The 18,554-nt window shown below is 40.9% G+C and overlaps 1 protein-coding gene across 3 annotated transcripts; it reads left to right on the top strand.

The window, feature by feature from the left end:
• The first annotated feature begins 5,773 nt into the window (after positions 1–5,773).
• On the top strand, positions 5,774–17,164 carry arpp21 (cAMP-regulated phosphoprotein, 21). Of its 3 annotated transcripts, XM_034891647.1 has the most exons (21): positions 5,839–6,005; positions 6,572–6,659; positions 10,176–10,317; positions 10,458–10,620; positions 10,739–10,777; positions 10,878–10,943; positions 11,075–11,183; positions 11,452–11,590; positions 12,021–12,158; positions 12,250–12,349; positions 12,463–12,558; positions 12,659–12,696; positions 12,819–12,875; positions 13,230–13,420; positions 13,912–14,046; positions 14,137–14,255; positions 14,395–14,469; positions 14,582–14,737; positions 15,315–15,417; positions 16,270–16,373; positions 16,510–17,164. In XM_034891647.1, exons 4-21 carry the CDS (start codon positions 10,462–10,464, stop codon positions 16,666–16,668), a joined length of 1,983 nt encoding a protein of 660 aa, XP_034747538.1. In that variant the 5' UTR covers positions 5,839–6,005; positions 6,572–6,659; positions 10,176–10,317; positions 10,458–10,461; the 3' UTR covers positions 16,669–17,164. The 3 variants fall into 3 exon arrangements, with proteins under 3 accessions (XP_034747539.1, XP_034747537.1, XP_034747538.1); XM_034891648.1 differs by lacking the exon at positions 6,572–6,659 and having other exon boundaries at positions 5,774–6,005; positions 16,277–16,373; XM_034891646.1 differs by lacking the exon at positions 6,572–6,659 and having other exon boundaries at positions 5,774–6,005.
• Positions 17,165–18,554: the final 1,390 nt, after the last annotated feature.

Genomic DNA, 18,554 nt, shown 5'->3' with positions numbered 1-18,554 from the left:
TGGAGGAAACAGCGTTTGAGTGCCAGAACTCATCAGCCTGTCAAACATCCTTTATAGACCACAAACCCACACAGCCATCGCACTGCTGAGGTCTATCACTTAACAGGTGCACTTCTTTCACCTTCAAACACATTTTCTCATAAACTATGGTACTGTGTGTGTATGTGTGTAAATATTTAATTACCTGTAAACTTTTCTCTTTTTCTTTTGGGTTTTAGCGTGTGACTGGCTGCCAGTAGGCCTGCGTGAGTGTGAGTGTGTGTGTGTGTGTGTGTGTGTGTGTGTGTGTGTGTGTGCGTACGTACATACATTGAGCCCGTCCACAGAGCATAAACCCATCTTGGATGATTTACATACAGCGGAAGGTGTCCACAGTAAGTCACTTTCATTGATCAGAAAGTAAAACCAGTAAGGAGGATTCTTTACACTGATGCTTCCTTCACCCTTCTCCTAAGCTCCTAACTGTTTTAGCTCTGTGCTGGCACAATCTGAGAGCGCAATTTCAGGCCAACCCACGTTCAAACCCATATTATTCCTCACTGTGCTCATAGTTTTGTAATTCTGACTGCTGACGCACCGCATCTAAAATCATCATCCACTTTCCCTATGGGGTTACATCAGGGCTTTTTTTGTTTTTTGACTCATATATAGGTAAAGTTAAGACCACAGGAGCCTCATCAAATGGGTATTTTTGTTTCTCTTGTGGGTGGGAAATAAAGAACCAAATGATCTCTAAATAATTATCAATGAATGAATTGAAACCTTCTCAATTGGTCCCTCCTTTATCCTGGACCCTTCATTGTGATCTGTATTCCTATATTTTACTCATTTTCTAGTCCCTATGTGACTTCATTAACAATTTTGACAGCTTTAGATGCAGTTGGAAGCAAATTCTTCGTTTGCAAAACAGCAGCGACATCTTCCCGCATCCTACCAATGAGAACATTGATGTCTGTGTTACTAATGTCAATGCTGTTGTGGTGCAGAATTGTGACTCTGTGTCTACATACACTATTTTAAGATGGAACCTTTTCAGAGGATCTTTCACTTACCATTTACCGTATAAAAAAGAGCAACTGCAGGGATATTAAAAATGGTCGTAGTATTCTGCAATCCATTATGTAAATGCCCCTGATTTTTGAATATTTTGAGAATTTTTGGTTTTCTGACATAGGCATGAATGACAATTTATCATCGGGATTCAAATTGTCTTTCATACATAATATATAATCAGATATTTTACATAAAAAATGATGATTGTATTAGATTTAAAGAGGAACTTCATTATTTTTCAACTTGGACCCAATTTTCCCATGTCTAAGTGACTGATGGGGATAACATATTTTGAAATTTGCACAGTATTGAGCAAGAGCCCTGCAGCCGCAAAATGTAATCCTATGGGGCAATGATGCACCGTTAATCTACAGCCACTAAAAGGGCTGTTTTTGCCACAGATAGGCTCAGATTGTTATTTTACGTGTCTAACTAAAGTATGATAACCTTTTGCTTTGCAGCCTGTTTTGTGGCCATCAGTTACCGGGCTCTCGCTCAATGCTGGACCAACTGTTGTCCCCATTAGTCACTTATAGGCACAAAAACAGTTAGAAGTTCACCATTAATTTATAGTCACAGCACAAAGAAAGTACCAGTACAACAAAATGCAGTTTAGCATCAAATTACAAAATGTACAGTATAATTGAATGGCAGCTGTGATGCGCCACTAATGTAACTACAATATGTAAAGAATTATGGACAGAATCGAATAAATAGCATGAACAGTAGAATGAGTCTGGTTTTGTGATAAACAGTACAAAAAGCCAGCAGGTGTAACATGTACGGAGTGGGAAAAGTTAAATAAATACAGTCAATCAAGTATAGCCTAGATAAGATTATGGAATGCGCAAATGAGCCTAAGTGAAAGGAACAGTATCTTTAGTACGACTACATTTTCAACAACTTCTATGTGTAATTATATATTATCCTTATGATTTGTACAATGTGTAACATTTGAATTAGGAAGCCTCCACTCGGCATGTTTTACCTCAGAAACAGCAAGTCTGTTGCAAAATATTACAAAGACCATTATTCTTATCCTGAGCAATAGTTCATATGAAACAAAAAACATAAAAATTAGGTATTCTTAATTAGAATTAATGTAGCCTAAAAGAAAGGCTGTGCTGCTGTGTCTCTCTGAGGTTAAGAAGCAAAGAAGGAGGTCTATTTGTCTGTTTCTTGTCTGTGGCTGTCTAGTCGCCCGGCCACATGCTCCATCATAGTTTAAATATTCATAGCACACCCTCTGAATATTCATGAGACCCCTATTAATATTCATGAGATTCACTTGTTGAGGTGTCACTCGATCTCTTGTACACACACGCACACAGACATTTACACACTGAGGATCTAAGAAGATAGCTATGTCTCGGGGAGATTCATAACCAGTGGTGTAAGTTACTATGGAGTTGTGATGTAATGGTAAATAAAAACTGGCAAATCCTTTACATCCATAAAGTGAATATCTCATAGTAAAAGGAATAGTTTAAAATTGTGGTCAACACACCCCTTTGCTTTCTTAATGAGAGTTAAATGAAAAACATGCGTACAATATTAGAAGTTAATGCCAGCAGCTGGTTAGCCTATAGTCCTGAAATTGAGGCAACAGCCAGCCTAGCACCTCTAAAGCTCAATAATTTTAGGTTATGTGACAGGCAACTAGTTAAGATTAAAGAAAGTTAACTACTAAGAAAAATGGCAAATTGTGGTTTTTACACTTCATTTATGTACAAAATAAACTAACTAGATGTATTGTATTAATTAGTGAACTTTTGAGGTGCCGGTAAGCAGTTTTGTTATCTTTAGACTGTTTTCCCCTGTTTTCCGTGTATGCTAAGCTAAGCTAACCAGCTGCTGGCCCAAGCTTCATATTTACCGTACAGACATCAGTTATATCAGCTTTCTCATCTCACTTACTTTGTGTGTCTATTAGAGGAGGTAGTGAGTTTACCCTTCACGGCCTGGCTGAAAGGTGGGCCACTCTGATCCCAGTTCTAGTAAGGTCTTTAAACAGACATCCTTGCAGACCCTGGAACTGATGTAACAGTATCACACACACACAAACACACAAACACACACACACACACACACACAATCAGCTGTGTGCTTTCTAATGAGGTATGTTTATATAACAAGCCACAACAGTAGCAGTATTTCTGTGCACACTCAACGGGAAACGAGCGCCACCGAGTCTCTGTCCTGTGTGCACACATGCCAACCATAGTGTCAGAACCAACAGACAGCAGGTGTGTGTGTGTGTGTGTGTGTGTGTGTTTGTGTGTGTGTGTGTGTGTGTGTGTGTGTGTCATGGGCAACCACTTTGTAGGACAGATTTTAGATTATATGCACACCAGTTGTCTGTGGATGACTCCAATTTGATTAAGCTGCATTAATTTTGAGCACAATGTAAAAGCATTCCTTGTAAGTCAGTGAAGTGTCATTCAAACATGACGTGCATGCTGTGTGTGTGTGTGTGTGTAGAAAGAGAGAGAGCAGTGATGCACACACATAGCAATGTCTGCTGGCTTTTGGATGACGCACATCCTGAATCTTGCGACAAGTCATCTCTGTAGTTTGTGGTTATAACTGTGAATCTGGTGCCCCTATAAGTCATACAGTATGGACATGTATTGTCTTTTGTTTATATAGCACAAGAGCAGGAAGATATTTCCAAAATACTAAATTTGTTGAGATCAGTTCTGAGATTCTGGTTCAATATTGATATTAACTTCGACCGAAAAGTTCAGAGTACTAATTTTTTGTCTTGGGACAAGGGGTGAAACTGCAAAGTCAGTTTGCCTTCTCCAAGCTACATTTATCACTTATTGGAGAGATCTGAGGTTATATCTGTGTAATTCTGTCCTTGAATAATGGAGTCTGTGAATGACTGAACTGAATGAGACAAGAATTAATAGAACAAGAATGAATCTGCTCTTGACTTGGTGCCCCTATCTCCTCATGGATCTGTGTTTCCAGTTTATTCTCCATTTAAACGTTTAAACACCATAAGGTACTTTCCCAACATGAACTGTTTACAAGGAGAAACTTGACAAAAACAGAAGCACTTTTAAAATTAGCTGTGTGGGTGTGCACATAGTTTCTGATTACTCGAAGACTTGTAGGAAGTCCACACTTATTTTGCAATTAAGCACACAGATAAAGGTTACTGACAGTACACATACCAACTGTGGGAAATAATTAACTAAAGGTAGTATAACATCATGACAAAACTGTACACATTGCATGGGAAAGAATGGGGGACTAATTGCTTATTTTTGCCCTGGACCCTATCAGGTTAATCTGGCTATCTCCCCTAATTAATTATATTTGTTAAGAATGGGTGCAATCAGGGCTGGAGCTGTCACTGGACTTGGGCATGTAGTCTCAGTATTTTTAAAATGGACCTGGCCATGATACAGATATTGAGCTTGGTAACATTCAACAAATGCCATCCACATAAAAAGATATCTCAATACGTGTGTCTGCTGTGGTGAAACCAAGGATAGATTTAGACAGAATAGACTTGATGATTCAGCTTTAGATGGGCTCAATGGTAAGTAACAGACGTGGGTTAAGAATACCACATCCCCTAGCCAAGGCTGAAGCTATTACTACACTGAGGTCTCATCCTCTGTAATACGTATTACACCTGTTGTTTTTTAAGGAACCTACTGATCAAAATACAATGATTTATTATAAATTTAAACCACCAAATAATATATAGGCCTAAAATTAATTACATTTCAACATTTTTTTGATTGTTTCCAGCTTCTAAAATTTGAAGATTTTTGTGCATTGAGTACTTTTACTTTGAGTACATTTTCCTGATGATACTTAAATACATTTATTTAAGTAACATTTTCAATGCAGTACTTATACTTGTAACAGAGAGGCTGCCAGATCTCATCAGACTTTACAAGGCTGTCCTTTAATTAATATGCTTTCAGGGTGTACAGTGTTAATTTGACCATGTGAACTTACTGTTTCTTCCTACATGAGAGCATTGGTAGAGGACTTATTCAGGTCTTTTGAAGTAAAATTAGCAATACTACAATATGAAAATGCTACTTTACAGGTAAAAGTCCTGTATTGAAAATCTTGATTACGTAAAAGTATAAGTAGCCTATTATTAGCAAAATTTACTCAAAGTATCAAGCAAAGGTAAATAAAAGTGGCCTACTCACAATGCATAAAATAGGTCTTGTGAGTACTAATGTTTAAGCAGCGTTTAACAGTTGTAGCTGGTTCAGGGGATGCTAATTTTAACTACCTCATATGTTAGATAGTTTAATCTATAATGGGGCCTCAGCATATTGTGTCTAAAATCTTACTATATAAAGTAACCGTAAACCTGTCAAATAAATGTTGTGAAGTAAAAAGTAGGCTATGCTACAACATAACATGGAATGCAAATACTCAACTGAAGTACACAGACATGTGTAGGCTAGCCTACTTACTGTAGGTAGCCTTCAGAAATATGTACAGTCCATTAATTTATACAAAGAAAATCTTTACGTTGACAAAGCTTTAAGAGAGTATTTCTTGTTGTGTCCCCTCAAGTGTTGAAGTCAGTTATTGCAGTAGTAATATTGCATAGCCAGGGGATATATAATTGAGTTCAAAAGGAAATGGAAGACAATTAAGAGAGACAGACAGTATGTATGGGAGCGAGAGACAGGGACAGAGATGGAGATGAGTGGGCTGGTGGAGGGCTGACTCTCGTGCATTGCTCGCGTGTGCGTGGGCGCGTGGCTCTGTTCAGAGCATAGAGCTGTCGGCCCTCCTCTTTTCCCTCCTTACTCCTCCCCCCGCGCTCCCCTGTTCCCCACAGAGACAGGCAAAAGGCGGAGGAGGAGCAACGGACCTCACAGTCAACAGACAGCAGTAACGTTAGGTCGGTCGGTAGGCTACACCGGCAGAAGCCCACGGAGGGAGGAAGACATCACCTCACGGTAAGCTAACGGACATTCTCACCGCGAAGACATCTCTCCGACTAGCTAGCTTGATTAACGGTTAGCGTTAACCGTTGGTGGACGTCAATTCTTTTTGCTGTCTTGTGTTGCTGATTTAGTCAGCGCCGTCCCTTGTTTCTTGTACTTTTGCAATATTATTCACACACCACATCATGGGTTAAGGCGATAAAAGAACACACTGGGTTAAGAAATATTTATAATTTAGCCGAAACTCTGTTCAGTCGACGGTTACATTAAGGGCTCTAACTATCAGTGGCATTTCCCCTGGGTCTGTAACGTTAGGTACACCTATGAATGAATGATAACGTTAATTTAGGAGCCAGTAAATTTATTGTGTTTTTTTATTTATGGATTTTAACCAGATGGCTCTCTCTTTATTTGTATTGTGGCTTGTGTGTGTTTGAGTGTACAAATGTGAGTTTTAAGGCGATTTAAGTTGCCTATGTGTCCCCCTGTTTCTGTAGGATAAGTCCCTTTATGTAGCTAATACTGAGTTCCTGCTGTGTATCCTTTGCCCACCGTCTTTTGCGTTGATCCACATGCAGCTGACAGCACGGTCAAGTCCCGGAGCAAGAGGTCCACTCCCTCCCGGGTGTAAAAATAGCCCGGTGTTGCAGCTTAGCCTGGGTCACGGTAACGCGACACACAAACACACGCACATTCTTATAAGACACGGTTCCCATCGGTTTCCTGCATTCACCCATCCTGAGAAGATCGCACAAACCCAATCGGGCGCCGTTATCAGTTTGTCCCGTCATGTAGGTCAACAGGATGCCCCAGAAGTTGTGCATGAAGACAACACCTGTTTGTTTGCTTACTTACCGCACCCTCCGTTTAAACGTTTGACACAGCGAAGATGCCATCAGTTGTAAACTGAACTATAAAGAGTTGCGAAGAATAATTTTGTGTGAAGTAGCCCTTTAAAACAAGCACTTGCTACTGTACTGTGTTGAATATATGCAGTCCCCCCCCCCCCCCCCCCCCCCCCCCCCCGTCTTGAGGTTTGAGTTCAGCTGCAGAGCGACACAGCTGTCGCACCCACAAGTCACTTTGGTAATAAAGCTGGTGGCTGCGCAAAGGACGGTGTAACCTACATTTCTTCTCATGGATAGCCTACTTTCTGTTCTTCGCTTGTCTTAAAGTAGGTAGTGAAATAATGCATGCCCTGTTTTATATGACTTGAATATGCAGCAGCAAGGACATATAATAAAATGTGCACAGAAGGGGAAAAATTCAGCTGCAAATGTAAAAGGTGCAAGCACACAAGATGCATCAATATATAGATTTAAAAAAACAAATGTGTAAGTGAACATTTAAAATACCTTATATACTGTAAGAGGGAAAGGAAAGCAGTCCAATTACAGACTCTGGGGGCAAAGCCTGTACAGATTATGGATAAACAAAGCACTGAATGCTTTGCCTCACAATTCTCAATTATTTTAAACCAGAGAGACCTGCTCTCTAGTTCTGAGTCTCTAGCTGAATCATTTCCTAATGAGCTCAGAGCTGAGGGAGAAAACATCACAAATCTCCTTTTTAAATTCAGCCGCAACACAATCAGCTTCTGGGACCACAGGCACTGATGATTTCTATTTTCTATATCTATTCTGTTTGGTTTTCAGGAGAGGGAAGGGTGCAAGTAAAAAAAGATTTTAGACTAGCAAATCCATAGAGATGAGAAAAATGTACAGATGAATGACTGGAAGTAAAGAGGGCAGGATAATAAATCCAAGCATACACGGTAAAATAGTAGACCCTAGTGTTAAACTGCCACTAATATTTATAGTCCCGGTATTAAAACATACATTTTTTCAGTGGTGTTCTTAATTACAAACAGGATTGCACTGGGCTTGAAAGCACTTAATGCAACTTGGTAGAGCTGACAATGGCCATCTTAAGTAGCTTTTGGATATTTCTCCACTGGCCTGCCTGTGTGTCAGTGTAGAGCCAGGCAGCCTTTGGATGGAGAAGAAAGGTGTCCTGGTGAGTAGGTGGTTCTAAGGCTGGAGGCTTCGGGAAGAGCAGCAGATGGATGATGATGTAGCGGGTACCGGCGCTCCCTGCCCCCTGCCGCCATCCGTCACGCGCTAATGATCGTGTCACACCTTCTCCCCAGGCGGCCGGCTGCTTCTGCAGCGCTCAGCTCAAAAACTGGTAGCTCCACTCAAATCCCCTCTTCACAGCCGTCGGCTGAAGAGCCCAGAGACAGACTGTACTGCAAGGCTCTCTATCACAAATTCTTCACTTTCCTCTTTCACCATCGTCTTCCTTCACCCCTCTTTACCTTTAAAGCTCCTGCAGAATCTTTTATCATCTCTTTCCATACCCTGCTTCCCTTGCCTTCCCATTCATCTGCTCCACGTCGTTCTTTTCCCTCTTTGTCCCACTTATGGCATGTCCCTGATTGATGGTATTGCTCTCAATTCAGAGCTCTAATACAGTTTAATACCAACATGCTTTCTCTTATTTTATACACAAAATGTCTTTGATGGCATTAATTAAAGTAGATGTGTTGTTACCCTCGCCCCTCCCCTCTGAGGTCTAATGTCAGGGTCAGTGACAGTGCATAGCACACATGGAGCTAGTCTGTTTGGCTTAAGGACAGGTCAGCAAGAACACGCCAGCAGCACATTAGGGAGTCTCCCAAATTATTATGTCCTCTAGAGTGTTTAGGTGTCTTCCCTAGGTAGTATGCAGAAGCTCACCAAGCTCACACAGTGATACAGATCGGCTTCACCAGCTGTCAAACAGTTCTGCATTAATACTTTGCATTTTATTTTCTTGATTAATCAATTATCTGTAGAATTGAATAATTGTTCAACATGAGAAAGTATTATAATATGCTTTTCATGATTTCCTAGATCCCAAGGTAACATCTTTAAATTGGTTATTTCATCCGACCAACAATCCAAAATGCAAAGATGTTCTATTTGCTTTAATATAAGCGTAGGAAAAGTGGCAACTCTTTACACAAAGCTGAAAATAGAAAATTGTCTGGCGTTTTTTGCTTTAATTGTGACTGAAATGGAGTTAATTACCCATTTATTTTCTGTTGATCGATTAATTGACTAGTTGTTACATGTCTAAATAAAACAGAATCACATATTTTCAATTCATAGAGAGCAGTGCCCTGTTATCTAATCCCCAACTCAGGGAGGTTTCATATCCCATGACTATTTTTTCTAGAAAACCCCCATGAATATGCCATATCAATAAAAACATGCTAACTGTAGAGTTATGTTTTCACACAGTAACACATAAAGTACAGAGTGTTTTCAACCAATTCTAATTGTAAAGTACCACATTGAGTTTGATGGTGTTCCAATTATAATATTTTAGACCAACATGCAGAGATGCCTGGGGCCTCTCTATCATACCAAGAATATTTTTGCTGGGGGTCATGTATTGTGTTTCATTGGGAAGTAAACACCACTTTGATTGCACATAGACTGACAGAGGTCTTTTTTTATTTTTAAGTGCAATAATCTCCAGTCGGGTGTTAAATAACCATGTTGTGGGACTCTGCATCCTCTGAGCTCATTATTCTGTCCCAGGTGTTACATGAATAAGTGTCCCCTTGAGGTCTGTGTTACAGCAGAGTGTGTCCCTATTGAATTCCGTTGGCCCTTCAGGAAAAGATTGTGGAATGTCACTTCCTCTTGTGTGTGTCTATCTCTTTGGTCTCTGCAATATTCTCACCACTGGGATCAGAGACTCAGCTTGGCATTCTGGGAATATCAGTGCTGGCGGATCGGATGATGCTCTCCACAGCTGCTGTTTCTAAGAAAAGCTTAAGGACACACTCATGCAAACACACAAGAAATGCGTTCAGCTACACACATTTAAATACACATTCAAATACCTCGTAGAACCACATGACTTCAATGCTACCTTCACAAACATGCAAAGGAACACTTACAGTAATACACTTTAAGCACCAATTAACTGTGCGTTTAGGAAGCCAAGAGAGGTTAACACACACACTCACACACAAGCTTAGCTACTTGATGTCATTTCCAGCAGCCATGCTTTTATGCTGTGTGTGTGTGTGTGAGTGTGTGAGAGTGTGTGTGTGTGTGTGTGTGTGTGTTTCTGTTGTACAATTGCCGCTAACACTGTTTTTTCTCCTGTGTTTTTCGATCTCTTCAGGCCATTTTCCATTGACCAGTAAAGAGCCGAGAAGTCGGCACGTGCGGAGAGGATAATTGCATTTCTGGCTGCCCTGTGGGAACATGGGATATATGACCTCATCATTCACCTGTGAGGCTCTCCAGTAAACAACGCCAGATAGGTAGAGACAGCATATACACGCACACAGACTCATGCAAATGGTGGCAAAGATATCTTTACACAGCAGTAATACTGTATTCAAATGTAGATGTTATGTGGGTAAACACACAGTGTCATTAGTCAATGTTTTGCATTGTTTAGAAGGATGACGGAAGCAGCTGTAGAAAGCAAAGATGACCTCCTAAAACCCTGTGATGTGACGTCATGTGAAATTATCAGCTGCCCTTCCCCTCCGCCATGTCTGTCTTCCTGCAATCAGGAGGACGAGGAGTGTCACAGTGACAGTAAGAAGCTGGTGCAGCAGGTGAGCGACACAAAATGTAGTGTGCCACATTTATAATATACCACATTCAAATTATGCATCCTACCCCCCCTCCCACTACCACTTCTCACTTTATGACAAATTGTGTCCTCACACGCAGAAAAACTATAACCAGGTGCAACCAAAGAAAAAAGTTAAGGTAAGCTAAAATAATTCTGCTGCTCATTATTCTTTCTTACTTTCTTATCTATTGTATTATACTCTATGAATTTGTTATTACTTGCTTGTGTGTATTTCAGGCCAGAGGAAAGTTAGTGCGGAGTATGGCTGTCTGTGAGGAGACCTCACCAGTTGAAGAAACCCAGGTAACACACACACACACACACACACACACACACACACACACACACACACACACACACACACATACCCAGACCCAGATCATCATCCCCCTTCTCATCACTACAATCATCACTCTTTTGTTCTTGTCTCACAGGCATCTCCAGACGCAAACATCTCATCTAGCTGCCATGACGAGAGAACGTCCTGTAAGGAGGATGAACAGGAGAACAGCACAGATCCAAAGAAACATTCACTGTCCAAAGGTGTGTGTGTGTGTGTGTGTGTGTGGGGTGTGTGTGTGTGTGTGTGTGTGTGTGTGTGTGTGTGTGTGTGTGTGTGTGTGTGTGTGTGTGTGTGTGTGAGATATCTCATAAAAGAGAGACAAGACAAAGCAAATAAAATGTAATAAAGCGGGAGTCAGTGCCACTATTTAAATGTAGTTCTCCCGGGGTGTTTAATATTGCAGTGTAGTTTCTGTATTTTTTATTTTATTGTCTCGTAATACATCCTGCCTGCTTTTGACACTCTCAGAGTCCAGTGTGGAGTACACCGACTCCACCGGCATAGACCTACACCAGTTTATCATCGACACCCTCAACAGCAACCCCAGAGACCGCATGATGCTGCTTAAACTGGAGCAGGACATGATCGACTTCATCATCAGCAATAGGTGTGTGTGTGTGCGTGTATGTGTGAATAACTTTTACTCCTCGTTGAGCTATCTATTTGCTTAAACATGCTGACATATAACTTGTATGCATGCTTAATCCTATTTGTTACTAAATAGGGGTTTATGCTAATTTGAGATAGGTTTCCAGTTCATATATTATAATTCTGTCCATACAGATTATCTAGTGTACTGATCTGTTATATTGAGCCAGTTTTGTTATTGTGGGTGTGTTTGAGAAATTGGACTTAAGTCAAAATATACATCCAGTCGCAATCTACCTACCTACTATCCTATCTCTTTAACCTTTCTTCCTCCCTCCAACTTTTTTTTGTCTCTTCCTCATTATATACTTGTTTTCCTCTCTGCCTCTATCCTTCCTTTTACCTTTCACTGTTTGTTTTTTTAACCTTCCTGTCTTCTCACATCTCAGCCCATATAAGAAGTTCCCTCACATGTCGTCCTACCACCGAATGCTGGTCCATCGGGTGGCGGCCTACTTCGGCATGGAGCACAATGTAGACCAGACAGGCAAGTCTGTCATCATCAACAGGACGAGCAGCACACGCATGTAAGCACGCACAATGAGTCCCTGCATGTAAATCCTTGCCTTTTAGCGTTTGTTGTTAACTAACAGCGATTTGTATTTGTTTGTCTTCAAGACCGGAGCAGCGTTTTCTGGACAAGGTGCATAAGGACAAGACAGAAGAGATCCACCAGTGGAAAATTATTTTGAAGAGAGACAACAGTTCAGATGACCAGGTCTGTCTGTCCTCCTAGCTCTATAGTTGACTGTCTCCGTGGAATTTCTTCTATAATTGACATTGATTGTATCCTATCAGCATTTTGACATGTTCCCATCTCTCTCTCTACAGAGCCGATTTCACCCTTTGCGGGAGAAGCAAAGTAAGTCAATGGAGGAGAGAGAGGAGGAATACCAACGAGCACGAGACCGAATCTTTAGCCAAGAGGTGAGAGAGAAAGAGAGAGAGAGAGAGAGCAAGAGAGAGAGAGAGAGAGAGAGATTTTACATATATGAGAATCACTAATTTCTCTACTGTACTTTTACAGACACTCTGCACCCAGGAGCGCACCCATGCAGAAACCAGGTAACCTTGCCTGCAGTGTATTCTCTCTATGTGCCTTTCCAGCTTTTTATATATTCAGATGAGGACATTAGTGTGTGTGTGTGTGTGTGTGTGTGTGTGTGTGTGTGTGTGTGTGTGTGCAGGGCTGTGGAGGAGTACAATCCATATGCTGAGACCCAGAAGAGAAGGCAGCTATTCAGGTAGAGTTCTATCTGCCTAGATGCGTAGTCATTTATCATCTTAACCTGGTCAGTCCGGCTGCAACAGAGCTGTTCAGAATCCGCAGTGGAAACAAAATGAAGACCTACATTTTGGGGGTGGGGGGGTCTGTATCAGGGTTAAGAATTCTTGGAAATCTTCTACATTGTGAATGAAAATTACTGAAGAAAAGTATTTATAGATGAGATAGATTTATCTCAGTGAATATATTCATGGCCTTCATTAGGTGTGGTTTATGAGAAAGTTTGGCAGCCATTTTTGTCCCCCAGTTCCATAAATTGCATACCTGTCACACAGCAATCCGGTTGTAGGATAATTCTGGATGTACCTCACAGGGGGAGTCGTGATAGCTCAGGCTCCAGCTGGACAGGCAGCAGCAGGCAGAGTAGCACTGAGACTGACTGTCGCTATAGTAACGACCCCCGACCTTGGAGCAGCACAGACTCTGATTCCTCCTACCAGTGGACGGGTCCCGCCCAGAAACCTGGCCAAGTTGCTAACCACAGCTGGGACGCACGTGGTTCAGGTGTGTTTTATGAACCTTGCATCAAGAATAACACTTAGAGAAGTTTTATCACTTCTTTGTCACACCCAAAGGTGTAAATTAAGTCTTAGAGGGTGAGACACTTCACTCCTCTCTACTTGTGTGTGGAAGCAAAATTATTAGCACATATCATCACCGCACCTCACTTGGGAAAATCACTGTTTATAAATGATGTCTGTTCTTTATTCAGCAGCATGTGATTAACAAAAAATCAGTTGAAGTTCTTCTGGTGGGAACATGTTTCTTAATCCACAAAACCTTCACACCATAGCTGTAAATTTTCACACAACACCTAAAGTTGTTCGCATATTCAAGAAAAATCCGTCATTGCTGCACCCAGTATATTTGTAGCACAGGCAGGGCTTGAGTGTTAAGTTTCTTATTAAGGTAAGGTGTAGAAATGTAAATTTGTTACTTGCCGTTTATTTTCTCATGTCTACTTTCTCTTCCTGTTTTCACTCTCTCTGTCTCAGGCTCCATTGCTCTTTTCCGACTGCAAACCACTTGCCCCTCCTCTCCTCCCATCATAGATGAGCAGCCATCTAACTGTGCCTTCATCATGGAGAATGGGATTCCGCCAGGAAGCATATTAGTGAACCCACATACTGGTAATTAACACTCCAGTAACACCAGTCGCCAGTAGGATCATACACACGACACATACACATCTATCATACTCAATTCTTTGACCTCTTTAGGGCAGCCTTTCCTGAACCCCGACGGAACCCCTGCTGTGTACAACCCTCCGGACAGTCTGCAGCCAATAAGGAGCCAGACTCAGCTGCAAATCCCTCCCTCTCAGCACCAACAGCAGCAGGTAGCGTACACACACACACACACACACACACACACACAAACACACACACACACAGAGCAGGAAGTGTTTCACATGTTCAGCCTGACATGCGTTGCTTCTTATGTTTTTATCTCTATCCCCATATTTGTGTCTCTCCCAGGTGGTTCAGTACTCATCTGTCTCTTACACAGCTCCACAGATGTTGCCTGTCAATCCCTCACAGCCATACACCACAGTATGTATCATTGTACAGTCTGACAACTGCTGCACAGAAGTGTGTTAACAGTATGCCTGTGTGTTTATGGTGAGTCCATGCGCACGTTGACCTCCTTTCTCCTTACCAACAGATGGAAGATCTTTCCTCTCAGTTTGCTCATGTGAGCTGTCAGTCGGCAGGTGAAGCCACACCCATGTACCCTCCTAGTCAAGGTTACATCTATGCAGCTCCTCCCCCTCCCCCTCCCCCTCCCAACCCCCCCAGCTACTGCCAGTCTTCACCTCAGGTACGGATACACATGCACTTTGTAAAGTTCATGTCCCTTTTTTTGGTGATTAACAATTTTTTTTAAATTTGATTTTTTTATCAAAATACAAAACATACAACATACAACATGAATACCCAAATAATAATCAAGAAAAGATGAGACAGTAACTACAATACGCAAAACCATTCAACAGAATTGGAACAAAAAAGACAATAAGCCCATCATCGTCTCTCCCTAGTACAAAGCTTCTTAAGGGCCCTCCATTTTCTAGTACATCCGATCTGGTAAACCGTTTAATATAACGCCGCCACCCTAGCCATTTACAAGCCTAGTCCTGGATTGACGGCATCCCTTCATTCCTCCATCCTTTAATAATAAAAGACCTAGGGATTCCAAATTGCTGTCACGTCAATTTTTTTGATTACTGCAAGTACATGAAACAATCATTTTATCATGTAAGATGTATTAAATATTGCTGTTTTAAGAAAACAATAGGTATAAACTCTGAATTGATATGCTTAAATTCTGGTTTAGTGACTTCCAAATTGATTTTGCCATTTATACAGCAAGTATTTTTCATATTATTTTCCGATAGTTGCCTGTGTATTGCTACAGCCAGTACCCTACCTCAGCTCAGCACCCATGCAGGCCTCTCTCACCTAGTCAGCACATCCACAGCCAAGCAGCGCAACCAACAGGTACTGTGTGTGTGTGTGTGTGTGTGTGTGTGTGTGTGTGTGTGTGTGTGTGTGTGTGTGTGTGTGTGTGTGTGTGTGTGTGTGTGTGTTTTTTGTCTGCGTGTGTGTGTGTGAGAGGCCGTGGCAGTAGAGGAGGGGGCCGTTACACTGTCAGAGATGTAGTCTGAGGGTCTCACAGTGAACCGGTCTCTTTTCCTGCTGCTTCTATTCCACGCTACGACAAAGGCCGATGAGACACACATTTCAACACTGTCATGTCTTAGAATTTAAAGCATCTAGTTGAGCAAATGTGTTAAAAACAGCTGCAAACTGTGTCCGTTAACAAAATAAACTGAAATGAGTTAAGATTTTTTATAGAAGAATCAAAATGGCACCATCAGAATGACTTCATCAGAAGGTTTGCATGAAATATGGAAAAAAAAATCTGAATGTATTTCCCAAGCAGTGTTTTTTTTGTTGCTGTTATTATTTGATATTGATAACAAAGATTCAAATGTAAATACTGAATTAATAAATTTAAAAAGTGAACTAACCAAATCCACCACTAACACTATAAATTATACATGATTTTTGTCAGTCTAAATAATAAAAAATAGAGAAGTACATAAGTTCTTACACAGCCAGAAAATAATGAATTAATTTGGAAGACACGTTGTTGTAATCTATTAAAAATTTCTGGAATATTTGCCGTCTTTTTGTTTATAGTTAATGGTTTGTTAATTACCTTACCTTCTTAAATAACTGCAAAACTCTCTTGTGGCTTAATTATTTCTGAATTAACCTTTTGCTAAACAAATTGCATTGAAGAAATATATGTTGAAACTAATCTCTTGTAAAACTGTGTGTTTGCAGCAGGTGTGTTTGCTGGGGGTGTGCAGCAGTCTTCACACACCCAGGGCCAGGCTGTGCTGGGGACCTACTCACCAGTAGCCCCTCATCAGCGTAGCATAGTTCAGGTAAACACAGAGCACCCGAAGGTCTCTGTCTGCGACAGCCTCCAACAATTAAGCCCTCAAAAGTAGTGTTTAGCATTTCAAAAAATGCTTGTGTTTGCAAGTCCTTCACTCCAACTTTACTTTCTTTTTTCAGCAGGGAGGTGTTTCAGTCTCCTATCCCCAAAGTAAAGTTGTGACAGGAGTTGGTGGGGAGGCGGGCTACTGCTGCGTGGTGCCCCCACCCTCCCACCATGGCAGCTGCCATCCTCCCAGCTGCACCAACCTCAGTGCCCCGGCCTGGAGCGCACAGTACTGATGATGTCTCGACGGATGGAGCGCTGATACTTCAGTTTTTTTGTGAACCTACATGCATACACACACATTCTTAACACACACTCCTTCACCTACACCTACCTTCCTCCTGATGCCCACAGGGCACTCCGTTCACACTCATAACAAGCATGTGCACACTCTCTCACACAAACACACACACACACACACACCATACACCCACTCACATACAGAAATGTACCACTGTACCAAAGCTTAATAGTATATATCAGAGCTGCTGTATTGAATGCATAATTTATATACACAAATGGAGTTTTATATTGATATTAAATTATATATTGTGTTCCAAGGAAATGCACTGTGTGAATAGAATAAAGTGCTGTGGCTGGATTGATGATGTCACGTTTCTAGATCATCTTGGCTCTTTGTTTCTTGCATTGTTAACGTTGAGGATGCTAGTGCAAGTGGATGCAGGCGTGGTGAGATACAAACGCCAGGAAATAAAGTACATTATATGAGGACATACTTTCTGTTTACAACAGTATCACATGATAATCAAAGTGATGTGTGTGCTGTAGTTGCGGAGATATGTGTTGTTAACCTACCACTGAGTTTATAAAACGGAGATTAACGTCATTGCCTTAGCAAGTGATTTTGCATTAACATGGTTGGTCGTTAAGGGCATTTAGTTTAAGGGAATCCTATTGGATCCTGTTGGCTCACACAGTAAGAGTTTCATACAATTGAGCAAAAATGTTTAGGTTTTCACACTTATGAAAACAAGTAAATATGGAAAATTGTTGTAAATGATATAAATGGAGACCATTGTCAGTTAGCATGTTCCAAAGGCTTCTCAGTGAGACCTTAGCGCCCCCTCCTGCTCAAAGACTCAACACACTGTCCTCACATGCACAAGAGTACAGGTCTTTTTTTTCCTCTTAACCACAAGTTCAATTGCTCTTCAGACTGTACAACTCAAAAGGAGGCAACTTACAATAATTTCCATTACTGATGAATCTGCAGTGTTTTTCATAATCAACTGATTAATCATCCAGCTAATTTTATTATTTCAGAAGCTGGAATCAAATATGGGGATTTTTACAAAATTGCCTAAACAATTAACTTATTTTAAAAATGTATGCTAATTAATTTTACGTTGATTGACTAATAATCATTATAACACTATTTCTACCCATGGGAGAATGATGTACATTAAATAGACTTTTTGTTTTACAGCAGACATTTTCATAGCATGCAAAGCACCAGTGTTACAATAACGATGGCTCTGTTGTGTTCAAGCGTCCCAGTAAGCCATGCCACTGAGACGGGGAGCCAGCATGCACATTACCAACACTCTGCACCTAAAGCAGCCAACTGGAATCCAGCCATTGTTCATTTATTTGCTCCTATATATTTCTATAATTTCTGCAACATGAAAATATATAGCTCAATATCCAATTATATTTGTCTTTACAGACATACAGAACCATTACATAAAATTCTCTGTTTTAAGTCTTTGGAATCTGATATTTGACACTACTTTAAAACACCTTTCACTGTGATGCAAGCAATAATGATAAGCCAATGTGCGTTAGTGTTCAGATGCTGGATAATTAATTTTTTACTGAATGTGATTTATATTCTCCCATCATGTGCATAAGGCTTTAAAATAAAATTTAGATTTAATAATTGAATGCAATCTTGCAGACAAACAGTTTCAGAAAGCCAACTCAATTTTGTCCTCTCTGCATTCAGACACACACACACACACACACACACGAGCAGCAGTGCAGGTTTCATGATCTTTAATAAAAGGCACATGTACAGCCATAGTGAGATGAGTGAGTCCACTGGCATAGAGACGAAGCATTAAAACACAGAAATACAGGAAGTAGAGGTCAGGAGGAGAGA

The sequence above is a fragment of the Etheostoma cragini genome, chromosome 14 (genome assembly GCF_013103735.1).
Source record: "Etheostoma cragini isolate CJK2018 chromosome 14, CSU_Ecrag_1.0, whole genome shotgun sequence".
In the NCBI taxonomy this organism is placed as follows: Eukaryota; Metazoa; Chordata; class Actinopteri; order Perciformes; family Percidae; genus Etheostoma; species Etheostoma cragini.
This window is presented reverse-complemented; position numbering and strand designations above follow the sequence as displayed.

Bases quoted from the DNA above. Each gene is read 5' to 3' on its own strand.
- arpp21 (XM_034891646.1), top strand. From the start codon at position 10,462: ATGACGGAAGCAGCTGTAGAAAGCAAAGATGACCTCCTAAAACCCTGT. The intron at 12,559-12,658 runs GTGAGAGAGAAA...GTACTTTTACAG, and splicing joins ACCGAATCTTTAGCCAAGAG to ACACTCTGCACCCAGGAGCG. The intron at 12,876-13,229 runs GTAGAGTTCTAT...TGTACCTCACAG, and splicing joins AAGAGAAGGCAGCTATTCAG to GGGGAGTCGTGATAGCTCAG.